Raw genomic sequence first — 16636 nt, forward strand, 5'->3', positions numbered from 1 at the left:
TGCTAGATTTTTTACAAGTCCAGTACCGAATCACTGGGGTTTCGGTTTTTCTGGACCTGAACCTAAACGTTTTTACAAGTCCAGAACCGGTCCGGCTTACAGGTACGCATCCCTAGATGTGAGTGTGTGAAGCTAATCCTGCTGAGTCCAACCCTCTGCAGGGGAGTTAAGGCCGATTTATGGTAAGAGGCGCAAACGCAAGAGGCCCTTGCGCGTCTTTTCACGTCTTGCGTGCGTCGGCCCCTTTTTATAGACTTGCGCCATTTTACGCAAGCCTATTGTTCTGCCGGTGAATTGCTTGCGCTTACGTGCTTACGCGTTGCGTCTGAAACTGAGCATATATCGGCCTTTACCCGCTGAGTCAGCAGTTAGCTGAGAAGAGGGCAAGATGCTTGTAATTGTAAATTAAAGAAGTAAGTAAAAGCTGTTTGGTTTCAAGAATTGTAGCATTTGGTGAGAGTCCCAGCACAGCACAGACTGATGCATTAGTAACATGGGGTTGAAGTGTCTTCTGAAGAGGCCCTTAAGAGTCCTTGTAATGTTCAAAAAGGAAATGCAGTTTACAGCTAAGCTTAATGTTAAACCTAACAACTTGATTCTCTGTTACTCTGTTATTTTTTATTTTGTTATGAGGGCAGTATATAATATGAGATACTGTATGTGCTGCATATAATACTTTCTAATTGAAGTTTCTGTAAAGTATTTTTCCTCACCTGGGGTATGCTTGTGATAAGGATATACAGCCGCGGAAAAAATTAAGAGACCACTTCAAAATTATCAGTTTCTCTGGTTTTACTATTTATTGGTATGTGTTAAAGTAAAATGTACATTTTAGTTTTATTCTATAACCTACTGGCAACATTCCTACCAAATTTCAAATAAAAATATTGACATTTAGATCATTTATTTGCAGAAAAATGACAATTGGTCAAAATAGCAAAAAAGATGCAGTGTCTTCAGATCTCGAATAATGCAAAGAAAACAAGCTCATATTCATTTTTAAACTACACAATACTAATGCTTTAACTTAGGAAGAGTTCAGAAATCAATATTTGGTGGAATAACCTTGATTTAAAATCACAATTTAAATGGTCTTTTACAAACCTCAGCCAGGCAAAGTACAACGTTGTCCCGGAAGAAAAACTTGCTTCCTTTTGCTCTGACAATGTTCCCCAACTCTGAGAAGTGTTTTTTCCAGCAGGGCAATGCTCCATGCCACACAGCCAGGCCAGTAAAGGTGTGGATGGAGTATCACCAGATCAGGACCCTGTCATGGCCAGCCCAATTTCGAGACCTGAATCCCATAAAAAAAACTCTGAAATGTGATCAAGAGGAAGATGGATGGTCACAAGCCATGAAAAGAAGCCGAGCTGCTTGAATTCTTGCGCCAGGAGTAGCATAAAGTCACCCAACGGCAATGTGAAAGACTGGTGGAGAGCATGCCAAGACACATGAAAGTTGTGATTTTAAATCAAGGTTATTCCACCAAATATTGATTTCTGAACTCTTCCTAAGTTAAAGCATTAGTATTGTGTAGTTTAAAAATGAATATGAGCTTGTTTTCTTTGCATTATTCGAGATCTGAAGACACTGCATCTTTTTTGCTATTTTGACCAATTGTCATTTTTCTGCAAATAAATGATCTCAATGACAATATTTTTATTTGAAATTTGGTAGGTAGCACTGAAAAGAAACTAAAGCGTCTCATAATAAGAGAATAGCCTGCCTTTGTTTGCATGTTGTGTAGTCCTGTTCACTTTTTGCCACGCCCTGCTTCACAAACGTTCAGAAATCCTATCCGCAGTCTCAGGTGCTATTACTTTTAGTGACTGATGTGGAATGGGAGGTCACTGTTGTGGGTGACAGCCCAAAGGAAAGTTTACATTAAAAATATCTGGGAATATGTGTCTTATGCATCTCAAAGGAACAGCTGACAGCTGTTTGAAATACTAAAAGCGCCAACATTTGCATAATGCCATGTTTGACTAATCTCATCTTTCGCCATTTGCTGTAAGTAATAATAGGTGTTGGGATTTTTGTAACTTCCATCTTCCAATGACAGAAATAATTATTTAAAAAATATGACTATAAAGGAAATATAAATAATTTAATTAAGATTTCAGTTATGATTTAAGAGACTCTTTTTCGTAATCTTAATCCCACAAAACAATAACTTTATTACCAACAGATAAATAATGAAAACTAACCTTCTTACATTCTTTTTATTGTACTACAGGTGCAGCTTCGTAGAACAGAAAATATTGTTGATCAATTCTTTGGGTTCAGTGATCGCCTGGTCAAAGTCCAGAGGAAGAGTACGTTTGTGCAAGGGCAATCACGGATTACCTATCATTGTGAATGTGAATCATAACAAACCTGTGTTGCTTACTGCGCCAAATGAGCATAAAGGGGATATTAAGGGTTTGTTGCCTGAACTAACAAGCCGAAGCTCCGTTTAGAACGTGCCGCGACAAGTGAGTGTGTGCTGCTTTTACAGTTGATAGTAAAGCCCTCGTCCCCTTGTTGTCTTGGCTGACAGTCTCAAAAGATCTTCTACGTTTTTATTTTTGTTTGCAGTTTGGTTATCAGTTATGGTAGTTGGCTGATGTACAATTAAAAAAAAAAAAACCTTGCACAATATTCCAGCTCCCTGGTTGGCTGCTCCACATAAATTCCACCCCATATCACATGTGCCGTGACTGACTGAGCCTAGCTCCCTTTCCTTACCACTTTCCCAGTTGTCACGGCTGCCAGTCAACCACTATGCATGTGCTGCCGGTGCTGCTTTCGCTGCTGTGTCTAACCGCAGGTGGTTATGGGGGAAAGGTCCTGGTCTGGCCGTGCGAGTTCAGCCACTGGCTCAACATGAAAACCATCCTTGATGGCCTCGTGGACAGAGGTCACACAGTCACCGTCATCACTCACACTGCCACGCCATCCGTTGCCACCAAGTCCTCCAAGTTCAACTTTGAGATTTTGCCGGTTCCGTTTACTCAAGAGGACCTCAACAAACATTTCGATGAGATGCTGAGATACTGGATGTATGACATAGCGGAAGACAGCTTCCTAGGGGCGTCACTGAAGATCAAGGAGATGCTTGACAAAGGCGCAGAGCAAAACAAAGTAGTGTGCAGGGCCTTGTTCTCGAATAAGGGTCTGGTGGAGAAGTTGAAGCAGGAGCACTATGAGGTTGTGCTCCTTGACCCCATGTGGATGTGCGGTGACCTACTGGCTCAGACACTGGGTGTGCCCTTCATACTAACACTACGCTTCACCTTTGGCAGTGCCATGGAGAGACAGTGTGGGCAGATCCCCACTCCCCCCTCTTATGTGCCAGGGATTGGTTTTCAGTATACAGACCAGATGGATTTTGCACAAAGGCTGAACAATTTTTTGTTCTATCTATCTCAAGATATTATTATCCTTAGTCTGATGAAGATTAACTGGGACCCATTTTATACGGAACTGGCAGGTGAGTTCCAGAACATAGACAATGCACAACACAATTTAAAGACTTTAAAGACAAAATGTCAAAATGTTGGATATCTGAAATATGACCATGTCTGCATCATGTGAGCGCTACTGAGACATAGCTTTTCTCTCATATCTGAGCTCTCGTGACCCAGTGCACGAAACAGGAAAAACATACCTTTGACCACAGGTGCCCTTCTACCAGACTTTGGCCTCTCCTCGTTCTGCATTGCCCTTCATTAACCTCAAAACTAGTGACAAATGAGTTGTCAGTTGGACAGAAGAGTTGCTTAAAGCTTGGTTGCATGCTAACCCCTTCCATTTGTTTGGGTTTTATCATGGGTGCACTCTTCTGTGCATTATGTATTGTATCATTCCTTTTTGACTGAACTTTTAACTGAACCACCTCAGACTCATGATTATTAAGAAACCTTTATTCGGACCACTAAAGCAGTGAAAAGAAACTAAAGCGTCTCAGTAATGAGAGAATAGCCTGCCTTTGTTTGCATGTTGTGTAGTTCTGTTCACTTTTCGCCACGCCCTGCTTCCAAACATTCAGAAATCCTATCCGCAGTCTCAGGTGCTAATACTTTTAGTGACTGGTGTGGAATGGGAGGTCACTGTTGTTGGTGACAGCCAAAAGGAAAGTTTACATTAAACTATCTGGGAATGTGTGTCTTATGTATCTCAAAGGAACAGCTGATAGCTTTTTGAAATACTAAAAGCGCATACTTTGCAAAATGCTATGTTTGACTTGTCTACTTTCGCCATTTGTTGTAAGTGTCAGGCTTTTTGGGGGATTGAAACCAAGATGCTACATTTTGGGAACCAGCGCTTAGCCCAGTGTGCTAGTGAGGACCCAATAGCAGGATGTTGTTCTCAATTCCTTTCTTTATTTCACAAAAGGGATACCTCCAAACAGCAATAATCCAACATGAAAGGTAACTCCCAAAAACACAGAAGATACTATACAGGGCAAAAGGCCATAAACTAAAGGGGTACAAAATGTAGCTCTCAGGCGGACCTGAACAAAAGCGGCTTGAGAACCGCAGCGAGCAACAAAAGCGGCTTGAAAACCTCAGCAAGACACCAACCTAAAACTAGCTAGCGCTAGAGGCACCTGAGTGCAGGAGAGGGCAGCATGCCTTGTAGCAAGACTAACAAACAGTGGCACAAAGACAAACTAATGACCCGATAAGGCTCAGGGAAACTAGCTAGGTATTTTATCTCCTGGCTAATTGTGACACAATGCAAAACAGGTGAGGGCACATAATGGGACACAGGTGAGGGCACACAATGGGACACAGGTGAGGGCAAACAATGTGACACAGGTGAGGGCACACAAAGAAAACAAAGGCACATGTGAACACAAACACCAAGTCAGTGAAATGTCCTTTTGGCCACCAGAGGCCGCCAAATCTTGGCAATGACTGTCACGATCGTGACAGCAAGTAATAAAAGTAAGGGTGTGGGAATTTTTTTTTACTTCCATCTTCCAATGGCAGAAATTAGTACCCAATAAATATGACTAAAAAGGGAATAGAAATAAGTGCTCTAATATTTGATAAAGAATTCAGTTACAATTCAAGAGACTCTTTCCGTAATCTTTATCCCACCAAACAATGACTTTATTTACTAAAAGATAAATAATGAAAGAGAACCTTCTCACATTTTTTTTATTGTACTTCAGGTGTAGCTTTGTATCCAGAGAATATTGTAGATCAATTCTTTGGGTTCAGTGATTGCCTGGTCAAAGTTCAGAGGAAGAGTACGTTTGTGCAAGGGCACTCACAGATTACCTATCAGTATGTATCATAAGAAACCTGTGTTGCTTACTGCGCCAAATGAGCATAAAGGGTATATGAAGGGTTTGCTGTCTGAACTAACAAGCCGAAGCTCCGTTCCAAATGTGCCGCGACAAGTGAGAGTGTGCAGCATTTAACATGCCTAGCATTACTGGTCTTCTTTAAAAAAGCCCCTGGGAAAGGTTGTAAAATGAGGGGAAATGGGAGTTGGCTGCTGCACAGTTGAAAGCTGAACCCTCCCTGGTGAAGTTGCATAATTCTGGGGCTGCCACCTGAAAAAAAATCCTTGCACAATTTTCCAGCTCCCTCGTTGGCTGCTCCAACTCCACATTCCAGCCCAGATCACATGTGCTATGTCTGACTGGACTGGAGCCTAGCTCTGTTTCTTGACTACCTTCCCAGTCGTCAAGACTGCCAGTCAACCACTATGCATGTGCTGCCGGTGCTACTTACGCTGCTGTGTCTAACCGCAGGTGGCTATGGAGGAAAGGTCCTGGTCTGGCCCGGCGAGTTCAGCCACTGGCTCAACATGAAAACCATCCTGGATGGCCTCGTGGACAGAGGACACACAGTCACCGTCATCACTCACACCGCCACGCCATCCGTTGCCACCAAGTCCTCCAAGTTCAACTTTGAGATTTTGCCAGTTCCGTTCACTCAAGAGGACCTCAACAAACATTACGATGAGATGCTGAGATACTGGATGTATGACATGGCTGATGACAGCTTCCTGGGGGCATCTCTGAAGATCAAGGAGATAATTGACAAAGGCGTAGAGCAAAACAAAGTAGTGTGTAGGGCCTTGTTCTTGAATAAGGGCCTGATGGAGAAGTTGAAGCAGGAGCACTATGAGGTTGTGCTCCTTGACCCCATGTCCATGTGCGGTGACCTACTGGCTCAAACACTGGATGTGCCCTTCGTTCTGACACTACGCTTCAGCTTTGGCAGTGCCTTCGAGAGACAGTGTGGGCAGCTACCCACTCCCCCCTCTTATGTGCCAGGGATTGGGTTTCAGTATACAGACCAGATGGATTTTGCACAAAGGCTGAAAAATTTTCTGTTCTATCTATCTCAAGATATTTTGCTCCATGTTATGGTGAAGATTAAGTGGGACCCATTTTATACGGAAATGGCAGGTGAGTTCAAGAACTTAGACAATGCACAACACAATTTAAAGACTTTAAAGACAAAATGTTGGATATCTGAAATATGAACATGTCTGCACCACGTGACTGCTACTAAGACACAGCTTTTCTCTCATATCTGATCACTCATGAGTCATGACCCACTGCACAAAATAGGAAAAACATACCTTTGGCCACACATGCCTTTCTACGAGACTTTGGCCACGCCTCGATCAGCATTGCCCTACATTAACCTCAATACTAGTGTTTACAAATGAGACAGATTGAAAGAAGTGTGAATGGAAGACTTGCTTTAAGCCGTTGCTTTGGACCAAATCACCATTGTTAATTCGCCTAATTTGCCGATTAAGACCAGCAAACCCGCAATGATTTCTTCTATCACAACACTTCTGCTTATAGTTCCACTTTGCGTTGAAAGTGGTAAAGTTTTGATTTTACCCGGGGAGTATAGCCATTGGCACAACATGAGAATGATTGTGGTAGAGCTTGTGGAACGAAACAACAGTGTTACAGTTTTAGTCAACTCAGCCTCGCCCTCTGTGAAATCATTTCAGGACGATCGTGTGAACTTCCAGGTTTTCCAGGTTCCTCTGGAGAAGCACGAGGTGAACGCTATGTGGAATGAATTCATTGATCTGTGGATGTATCAGTCTAGGAAGTTGTCTAAATTACAGATGTTTTTTAAAACGATAGCCGTGATGGACCGCGTCACTTCCCACAACTTCATAGTGTGTGATGGCATACTACGTAACGAGGCGCTGATGGAGACACTGAGAGGACAGAAGTTCGAGGTTATTTTGTCGGACCCTATGATGCCCTGTGGCGACGTCTTGGCAGACATACTAGAGCTACCATTCATTCTATCTATGAGGCTCTCCTTTGGCTATGTATTTGAGAGGGAATGTGGCCAATTGCCTACACCACCGTCATATGTACCTGCCGTGCCTGCGCAGTTCACAGACCACATGGACTTTGTGGAAAGGTTGCAGAATTATTTGATGTACTCTTTCCATACTGCCTTGTTTTATATGCACACCAAGCTGACGATGAATAGCTATCTAAGTGAAATCAGAGGTAGGGACCACACGGAAGATATTTCCACTAGTCTTTCTTCATGAATGATTCTATGTTCCATGTACTTGCTTTCTTTCTCAGTCTGTAAAATTCACTTGTTATTGTTGTTTTTTGTTTGTTTACCCCAAATTGTATTTGGTAATCTGTTATTGTGTACTCATTTCATACAGAATACTGCTGTTGTCATTGGTTTCTTGGAATGTTTTATTCTATATTATTCTATTCTGACAATTTCAATCATGATTGCTGTATTCATTTTTTTTTATTATTAATGTCAGAGATGCCCCATTTTTCCTCAGCTAAACCAACAGAATTATGTGATATCGTTTTCTCAGGTAAACCAACAGAATTATGTGATGCCCTTAGTAAAGCTGACATTTGGTTGATCCGAACCTATTGGGATTTCGAGTACCCCAGACCTCTTCTCCCCAATTTCAAATTCGTTGGAGGCCTTCACTGCAAACCTGCAAAGCCGCTTCCAGAGGTGAGATCAAATCCCATTCTCAAAATGTGATGTGTTGATTTTCATTGTTGGAAAATGTGCCTCTATGTTGGATTGTGCAGTTCGTTTGAAGCCTATTTGAAGTGTTTGGTGTGGTTGTTTTTTTATGCTTGCTTTTGTAGGACATGGAGGAATTTGTACAAAGATCTGGGGATGACGGTATTGTGGTGTTCTCACTGGGATCCATGATTAAGAACCTCACCATGGAGAGAGCAAATACAATAGCTTCTGCACTTGGACAAATACCTCAAAAGGTTAATGGATGTTGAATGTATTTTTTATGCACCGTTCACATTTTACTTTCCACCATAGTTCTGTGTAACTCAACTCAACTCACGTATTCAAATTGCCTTCATGCTGTCTTTTGAATATCCTGTGTTGTGATTTTATGGCACCATAGTTACTAATCTGTAAAATCTGATATAATGATATGAATGAATGATATAATACACCATGTGGAGTCTCTGACTTTTTCTTGCTTCTTCCTTAGGTATTATGGAGGTACAGTGGTGTCAAACCAGAGACACTGGCCCCTAATACAAGACTTTATGACTGGCTTCCCCAAAATGACCTTCTAGGTGAACTCTTAGTTTACACTTCCTATTATGACGAGAAATTGTGTTAATTCGAGACAGTTGTGCTAAACTCTCCGAGACTGTTGTGCTAAACTCTCCACTGTGACGTTATACTACAAAGGCCATCCCAAGACCAAAGCCTTCATCACCCATGGTGGCACTAACGGGCTCTATGAGGCCATATACCACGGAGTGCCCATGGTGGGCATCCCTCTGTTTGCCGACCAGCCTGATAATCTGAACCACATGAAGACCAAAGGGGCAGCTGTCAGTCTGGATTTCAACAAGATGGAGAGTAAAGATCTGGTGGATGCCCTCAACACAGTGATTAACAACCCATCGTAAGTCATTCTATTGTTGCAGTTGGTTTATGTTGCTTGTCTGATTGACTTTAGGGAAATAATTCAAATCATGAAGTCACTGTTGGCAATTCACTGTTGCTCAGTCATGTAGGAAAAATAAATTCAGCTGAACATTGTTTAGTAGATATGATATGTTCAGTAGATATGTTAAATTTAGATCCCTATCGCTAAACATTGACCACAAAACGGTCTAGAAAGCATTGCAGTTGGCTGCAGTCCAAAGCATGTACCTGATAAATATGAGTTGGAGTTCAAGTAATCTCGTGTAAGTCCACACTTAAAGCCCAGAGGGGTTGATGACTGGGCACTTGATTGATGCGCTTGTTAGATGTAAAATAACGTTCCAACTTTGTGTTCTTGTTTTCTTCGTTACGATACTTTATCTCTTCTCACAGTAAGATCCAATCTATAACCGTGTTCATACATCCCAAACTTACACCTGATTTACATGTAACAGACCTTTGGTGATACAAACAAAGCGGTCAAAAAGCTATGTGTGCTCTCCCTCCGTCAAGCAACATCTGACACCTGCATGAATGTTCACACCTATATTGAGCGAGCCAATTAAGGTGGAGTGCCATCTACTGTCCCCAACAAGATTAAAACATGAACCCAAATGGCTCCTACATCTTGCTGAAGTGAATGCTAGGTTAACAGTAGTCTGTATGTTTTTTTGAACTCGGGTTTCCCTGGTTTCACAGGCTTTGCAGCATGACTGAGATGTGTGACTTAGCTACTCTGCGCTGCGCATCTGCCCGGCATGAACAGTTATTTGATCTCAGCAGACTGGGTGGAGATTTCTTCATCTGCTTTTGCAGTTTATACCAAGTACCGAGTATTGAGGTTGTAGAATCATGCGATTGTGCAGATGTACACCTGCCGACTGACTCCTGTCATTCTGTTCCATACCAGATACAAGGAGAGCATCATGAGGCTCTCCAGGATTCACCACGACCAGCCCATTAAACCACTGGACGAGGCCGTGTTCTGGATTGAGTTTGTCATGCGCAATAAAGGAGCTAAGCATCTGCGCGTACAGGCCCACAACCTCAGCTGGTACCAGTACCACAGTCTGGATGTCTTTACATTTCTGCTTTCCATAGTGGGACTGGTCATTTTTATTGTGGTAAAATCATGTTGCTTCTGCTTCCGGAAGTGCTTTGGGAAAAGCCACTCCAAAAAGAAAACGCAGTGAGGTTTTAAAATGCTAAATTAGCTAATTTGTTGAACAGAAAAATATGCACTGTACTTAAATACCTCTGTGCTGTCTTGAATTGAAAGTCTTGAATACAAATTATACAGATAAAAGGGGTAAAAGAAACTGTATTTGTATGTGTTCAATTCCTTATTTAAAGATTATGGACATTTTTAGATTATATACTTGTATGAAAATGGATTTCTGTAGTGCTCTTTATGGTAGCTTCTACAAGCCTGTTGATGAATGTAAGCCTGTATGACATTGACTGATAGCCAGTTGCCAGTGAGTGATAGCTGAATTACATTTGTACACACAATCAGGTCTGTATTGCTCGTAGGTTGATTGTTCTCTCCCTTGTACGCCACTTTGGATAAAAGCGTCTTGAAAATAAACTTGTGTGTGTATTTCGAGTGCTGCGTCTTGTCTGTTGTGTGCAACATAACAGAGATGACAGCAACAACGTGTCTCCATCCTCTCGCGGGGAGAATTCTCCCTGATGTCTCTCTCTCACTGATGAGAGAGAGAGAGAATCAAATGAGTGAGTGAAGCCAATCCTGCTGAGTCACACACCCTATGCACCGGAGAGGAGTTCCCCGGTGTGGAATGGGAGGTCACTGTTGTTGGTGACAGCCAAAAGGAAAGTTTACATTAAACTATCTGGGAATGTGTGTCTTATGTGTCTCAAAGGAACAGCTGATAGCTGTTTGAAATACCAAAAGCGCATACATTTGTATAATGCCATGTTTGACTAATCTCATTTTTCGCCATTTGCTGTAAGTAGTAACAGTAGGTAGGGGTGTTGGGATTTTTGTAACTTCCCTTTTCCAATGACAGAAATGACTACTCAATAAATATGACTACAAAGGTAATATATATATAAGTGCTCTTATATTTAATAAAGATTTCAGTTATAATTTAAGAGACTTTTTCCTTAATCTTTATCCCAGCAAACAATTACTTTATTTACCAACAGATCATAATCATGATCAATTCTTTGGGTTCAGTGATTGCCTGGTTAAAGTCCAGAGGTAGAGTATGTTTGTGCAAGGGCACTCACAGATTACCTATCAGTATGAATCATAAGAAACCCGTGTTGCTTACTGTGCCCAATGAGCATAAAGGGCATATGAAGGGTTTGTTGTCTGAACTTAAGCCCTCATCCCCTTCTCAGCCGCAGCTGACAGTCTCAAAAGTTCTTCCAAGTTTTTATTTTCGTTTGCAGTTTGCAGCATTTACCGTTCCTAGCATCCCTTATCTTAAAAGCCCCTGAGAGCGAGTTTGTTGAATGAGGGGAAATGGGAGTTGGCTGCTGCACAGATGATAGCTGAACCCTCTCTTGTGAAGTTGCATAATTCTGGGACTGCCACATAAAAAAAAACCTTGCGCAATATTCAAGCTCCCTGGTTGGCTGCTCTACTCCCACATTCCACCTCAGATCACATGTGCTATGAATGACCGGACTGGAGCCTAGCTCTGTTTATTGACTACCTTCACAGTCGTCAAGGCTTCCAGTCAAGCACTATGCATGTGCTGCCGGTGCTGCTTTCGCTGCTGTGTCTAACCGCATGTGGCGATGGAGGAAAGGTCCTGGTCTGGCCTGGCGAGTTCAGCCACTGGCTCAACATGAAAACCATCCTGGATGGCCTCGTGGACAGAGGACACACAGTCACCGTCATCACTCACACCGCCACGCCATCCGTCGCAACCAAGTCCTCCAAGTTCAACTTTGAGATTTTGCCAGTTCCGTTCACTCAAGAGGACTTCACCAAACATGCCGAAGAGGCACTGAGATACTTATTGAATGACATGGCTGAGGACAGCTTCCTGGGGGTGGCAATGAAGATGAAGGAGATAGTTGACAGAGGTGCAGAGCAAAACAAAATAATGTGCAGGGCTTTGTTCTCGAATAAGGCTCTGATGGAGAAGTTGAAGCAGGAGCACTATGAGGTTGTGCTCATTGACCCCATTTGGATGTGCGGTGACCTACTGGCTCAGACACTGGATGTGCCCTTCATACTAACACTACGCTTCACCTTTGCCAATGCCATGGAGAGACAGTTGGGGCAGCTACCCACTCCCCCCTCTTATGTGCCAGGGATTGGTTTTCAATATACAGACCAGATGGATTTTGCACAAAGGCTGAAGAATTTTCTGTTCTATCTATCTCAAGATATTTTGCTCCATGTTATGGTGAAGATTAACTGGGACCCATTTTATACGGAACTGGCAGGTGAGTTCCAGAACATAGACAATGCACAAAACAATTTAAAGACTTTAAAGACAAAATTACATAGCTTTTCTCATAACTAAATTACATAACTCATGTCTCATGACCCGCTGCAGAAACCGGAAACTAACTTTGGCCACACATGCCCTTCTACCAGACTTTGGCCATGCCTCGTTCTGTATAGCCCTACATTAACCTCAATACTAGTATTTACAAAAGAGACAGTTTGACAAAAATGTGAATGGAAGACTTGCAATTAGACAGTAAAGATCAGAAAACTTGCATAACTGCGCCATGATTTCTTCTATCACAAAACTTCTGCTAATATCAATGTTTTGTTCCCCGAGCCACTTAGTTATCACTTTTGCCTTATGGCAAGGTGCTCCATCATGCTGGGAAAGGCATTGTTCATCACCAAACTGTTCCTGGATGGTTGGGAGAAGTGGCTCTCGGAGGATGTTTTGGTCCAGCAAGCGCCAAAAGTGATAACTAAGTGGCTCAGGGAACAAAACATTGATATTTTGGGTCCATTGGCCAGGAAACTCCCCAGACCTTAATCCCATTGAGACCTTGTGGTCAATCCTCAAGAGGCGGGTGGACAAACAAAAAAAAAACTATTTCTGACAAACTCCAAGCATTGATTATGCAAGAATGGGCCGCCATCAGTCAGGATGTGGCCCAGAAGTTAATTGATAGCATGCCAGGGCGGACTGCAGAGGTCTTGAAAAAGAAGGGTCAAAACTGCACATATTGACTTTTTGCATTAACTTCATCTAATTGCCAATAAAAGCCAGTGACACTTATTAAATGTTTGTAATTATACTTCAGCCTTCCATAGTAACATCTGACAAAAATATCTAAAGACCTTTTGAAAATGCATATTTGTGTCATTCTCAAAACTTTTGGCCACGACTGTATTTGGTAATCTAATCTGTTATTTTGTGCTCATTTCATACAGAATACTGCTGTCGTCATTGGTTTCTTGGAATATTTTATTCTATATTATTCTATTTTGACTATTTCAATCATGATTGCTGTATTGATTTTTTTTCAATAAATGTCAGAGATGCCCCATTTTCCATAATTATGTGATGTTCTGTTCTCAGGTAAACCAACAGAATTGTGTGATGTCCTTAGTAAAGCTGACATTTGGTTGATCCGAACCTATTGGGATTTCGAGTACCCCAGACCTCTTCTCCCCAATTTCAAATTCGTTGGAGGCCTTCACTGCAAACCTGCAAAGCATCTTCCAGAGGTGAGATCAAATCCTATTCTCAAAATGTGATGTGTTGATTTTTATTGTTGGAAAATCAGGTTCTATGAAGTCCCTTCAAAATGTGGGGCTATAAAACAGATTTATAAAATTAACACTTGTGTTGCATTATGGGACAATATGCAGTGTGCCTCTATGTTGTGCAGCTCCTTTGAAGCCTTTATGAAGTGTTTGGCGTGGTTGTTTTTTTTATGTATGCTTTCGTAGGACATGGAGGAATTTGTACAAAGTTCTGGGGATGACGGTATTGTGGTGTTCTCACTGGGATCCATGATTAAGAACCTCACTACAGAGAGAGCAAATACAATAGCCTCTGCACTTGGACAAATACCTCAAAAGGTTAATGGATGTTGAATGTATTTTTTATGCACCGTTCACATTTTACTTTCCACCATAACTCTGTGTAATTCAGTAACTAGTCTTTTGAATATCCTGTGTTGTGATTTTATGGCACCATAGTTACTAATCTGTCAAATATGATATAATTATATGACTGAATGATATAATACACCATCTGACTTTTGTAATGTTTCTTGCTTCCTCCTTAGGTATTATGGCGGTACAGCGGTGTCAAACCAGAGACACTGGCCCCCAATACAAGACTTTATGACTGGCTTCCGCAAAATGACCTTCTAGGTGAACTCTTAGTTTACACTTCCTATTATGACGAGAAATTGTGTTAATTCGAGAATGTGCTAACTGTGACGTTATGCTACAAAGGCCATCCCAAGACCAAAGCCTTCATCACCCATGGTGGCACTAACGGGCTCTATGAGGCCATCTACCACGGAGTGCCCATGGTGGGCATTCCTCTGTTCTCCGACCAGCCTGATAATATGAGCCACATGAAGACCAAAGGGGCAGCTATCAGTCTGGATTTCAACAAGATGGAGAGTAAAGATCTGGTGGATGCCCTCAACACAGTGATTAACAACCCGTCGTAAGTCATTCTATTGTTGCAGTTGGTTTATGTTGGTTATCTGATTGACTTTATGGAAATAGGACAAATCATGAAGTCACTGTTGGCAATTCACTGTTGCTCAGTCATGTAGGAAAAATGTGTTCAGCTGAACATTGTTCAGTTGAAATGAAATGTTCAGTAGATATGTTGTGGTTATAAAGGTTGGAATAGAGGTAGTAGTGGGTTAACAAAAGAACAACTCCAATTTATATCCCTATCGCTAAACATTGACCTTGAAAGAATTGCAGTTGGCTGCAGTCCAAAGCATGTACCTGATAACTATAAATTGGCGTTTGGGTAATCTTGCTTAAGTTGAGGCTAGGTTTACAGAAGTCTGTATGTTTTACCTAATTAATGTTGATTAAATGTGAAGGAGTACTATAGTAGGTCAGATAGCTAGCTAGCATGGTTGTGGTCACAGCCTTGAACTCAGGTTTCCCTGGTTTCACAGGCTTTTTAGCATGGCTGCATTGCTGCATTGCTTCAATGCGTGACTTAGCTACACTGCTTATCTATCCTGCATGAACCTACAGTTATTTGATTTTGAGCACTGGGTGGAGATTACTTAATCTAGGGTGACCAGATTTGGGTAATCAAAAGGAGACACTTCATTGTGGGGGAGGGGGCGGGGTAGTGTATACTGGATCTGTCCCGCGGGGCATACAGATGACCCCGCCCCCTCCCCCTTGACAAAGTTTTGACATGCAGATGTAAACAATGCAACAACTGAAAAATTCATATTTGGAGGATAATTATCATGCATCTGGCAACACTGAGAGGGCGGTCGACCAATGACAGTTCTCTCGACAGTCAGAGCTCGCACAAGACGTAAAAACTAGTTTGTGAAAGACCCAGAAAAACACAAATATCCAACGAGGCAAAATCCCGGACGAAAATAGAATCCCTGCCGGAAGCATATTTTAGGTCTCGATAAGAGGACGTCTGGTCACCCTACTTAATCTGTTTTTGTAGCTAATACCAAGAACCAAGTATTGAGGTTGTGGAATCATGCAATTGTACTGATATACACCTGCCAACTGACTCCTGTCATTCTGTTCCACACCAGATACAAGGAGAGCATCATGAGGCTCTCCAGGATTCACCACGACCAGCCCATTAAACCACTGGACGAGGCCGTGTTCTGGATTGAGTTTGTCATGCGCAATAAAGGAGCTAAGCATCTGCGCGTACAGGCCCACAACCTCAGCTGGTACCAGTACCACAGTCTGGATGTCTTTACATTTCTGCTTGCCATAGTGGGACTGGTCATTTTTATTGTGGTAAAATCATGTTGCTTCTGCTTCCGGAAATGCTTTGGGAAAAGCCTCTCCAAAAAGAAAACGCAGTGAGGTTTTAAAATGCTAAATTAGCTAATTTGTTGCTAAAATGTTTGCACTATATGTGAATATCTATTTGTGAATATCTCTGTGTTGGATTTTATCCAACAGCCTTGAATACTAATTATACAGATACAAGGGGGTGGAAGGAACTGCATTTGTATGTAAACAATTCTTAATATTACTGTAAGATTATGGACATTTTTAGATATACTTGCATGTAAATGGATGTCCGTATGTGTATGGTATCGTCTACAAGCCTGTTGATGAATGTAAGCCTGTAAGACATTGACTGATAGCCTTTGAAAAAAATCAAATCTATTGAAAAATATACTCCGATAGTAGTGCCCGAAGCGCTGGATTCAACAAGAGAGTTTGAAAGGTGACACAACCTAAACATGACCAAAAATCCCACAAGACCAATCATTTGCTTTTACAATTTGTATACATTTATTTCAGAAAACGGAATTATGTGAATGGTGCAAGGAAATGCAGTGCAGATATGCATAGAAATGTTAAAACTTTTTGATGTGAGATAACACAAGGAAGGTAGTGTTTCAACAAGGGATTACTGTACAAAATAAAAAATACCTCTGCAGAGAACTGTTAATATTAACATGGAAAACTGTTACTTATTTTTGATAAACATATTTTTCTACATTTTAAATGATGAATTGTAAAAACTTTCATATCCCTCTACATGAAA

General features: G+C 41.6%; 3 protein-coding genes across 3 annotated transcripts; all 3 read left to right on the plus strand.

The window, feature by feature from the left end:
- Positions 1–2763: 2763 nt before the first annotated feature.
- On the plus strand, positions 2764–3576 carry LOC308368433 (UDP-glucuronosyltransferase 2B17-like; the record flags this gene model as incomplete). Its single annotated transcript, XM_080842603.1, has 1 exon — positions 2764–3576. The coding sequence occupies one exon, from the start codon at positions 2764–2766 to the stop codon at positions 3574–3576; it is 813 nt and encodes a 270-aa protein (XP_080698729.1).
- Positions 3577–5703: 2127 nt separating this feature from the next.
- LOC308367541 (UDP-glucuronosyltransferase 2B20-like) lies at positions 5704–10129 on the plus strand (the record flags this gene model as incomplete). The annotated part of the gene is made up of 6 exons (XM_080841477.1): positions 5704–6412; positions 7831–7979; positions 8120–8251; positions 8488–8575; positions 8694–8913; positions 9847–10129. The coding sequence occupies 6 exons, from the start codon at positions 5704–5706 to the stop codon at positions 10127–10129; spliced, it is 1581 nt and encodes a 526-aa protein (XP_080697603.1).
- Positions 10130–11653: 1524 nt separating this feature from the next.
- Positions 11654–16050, plus strand: LOC308367540 (UDP-glucuronosyltransferase 2B31-like; the record flags this gene model as incomplete). Its single annotated transcript, XM_080841476.1, has 6 exons — positions 11654–12362; positions 13466–13614; positions 13840–13971; positions 14181–14268; positions 14353–14572; positions 15660–16050. 6 exons carry the CDS (start codon positions 11654–11656, stop codon positions 15940–15942), a joined length of 1581 nt encoding a protein of 526 aa, XP_080697602.1. The 3' UTR covers positions 15943–16050.
- Between the last annotated feature and the right edge of the window lie 586 nt (positions 16051–16636).

This window comes from Sprattus sprattus, assembly GCF_963457725.1.
Source record: "Sprattus sprattus genome assembly, chromosome: 7".
Taxonomy (NCBI): Eukaryota; Metazoa; Chordata; class Actinopteri; order Clupeiformes; family Clupeidae; genus Sprattus; species Sprattus sprattus.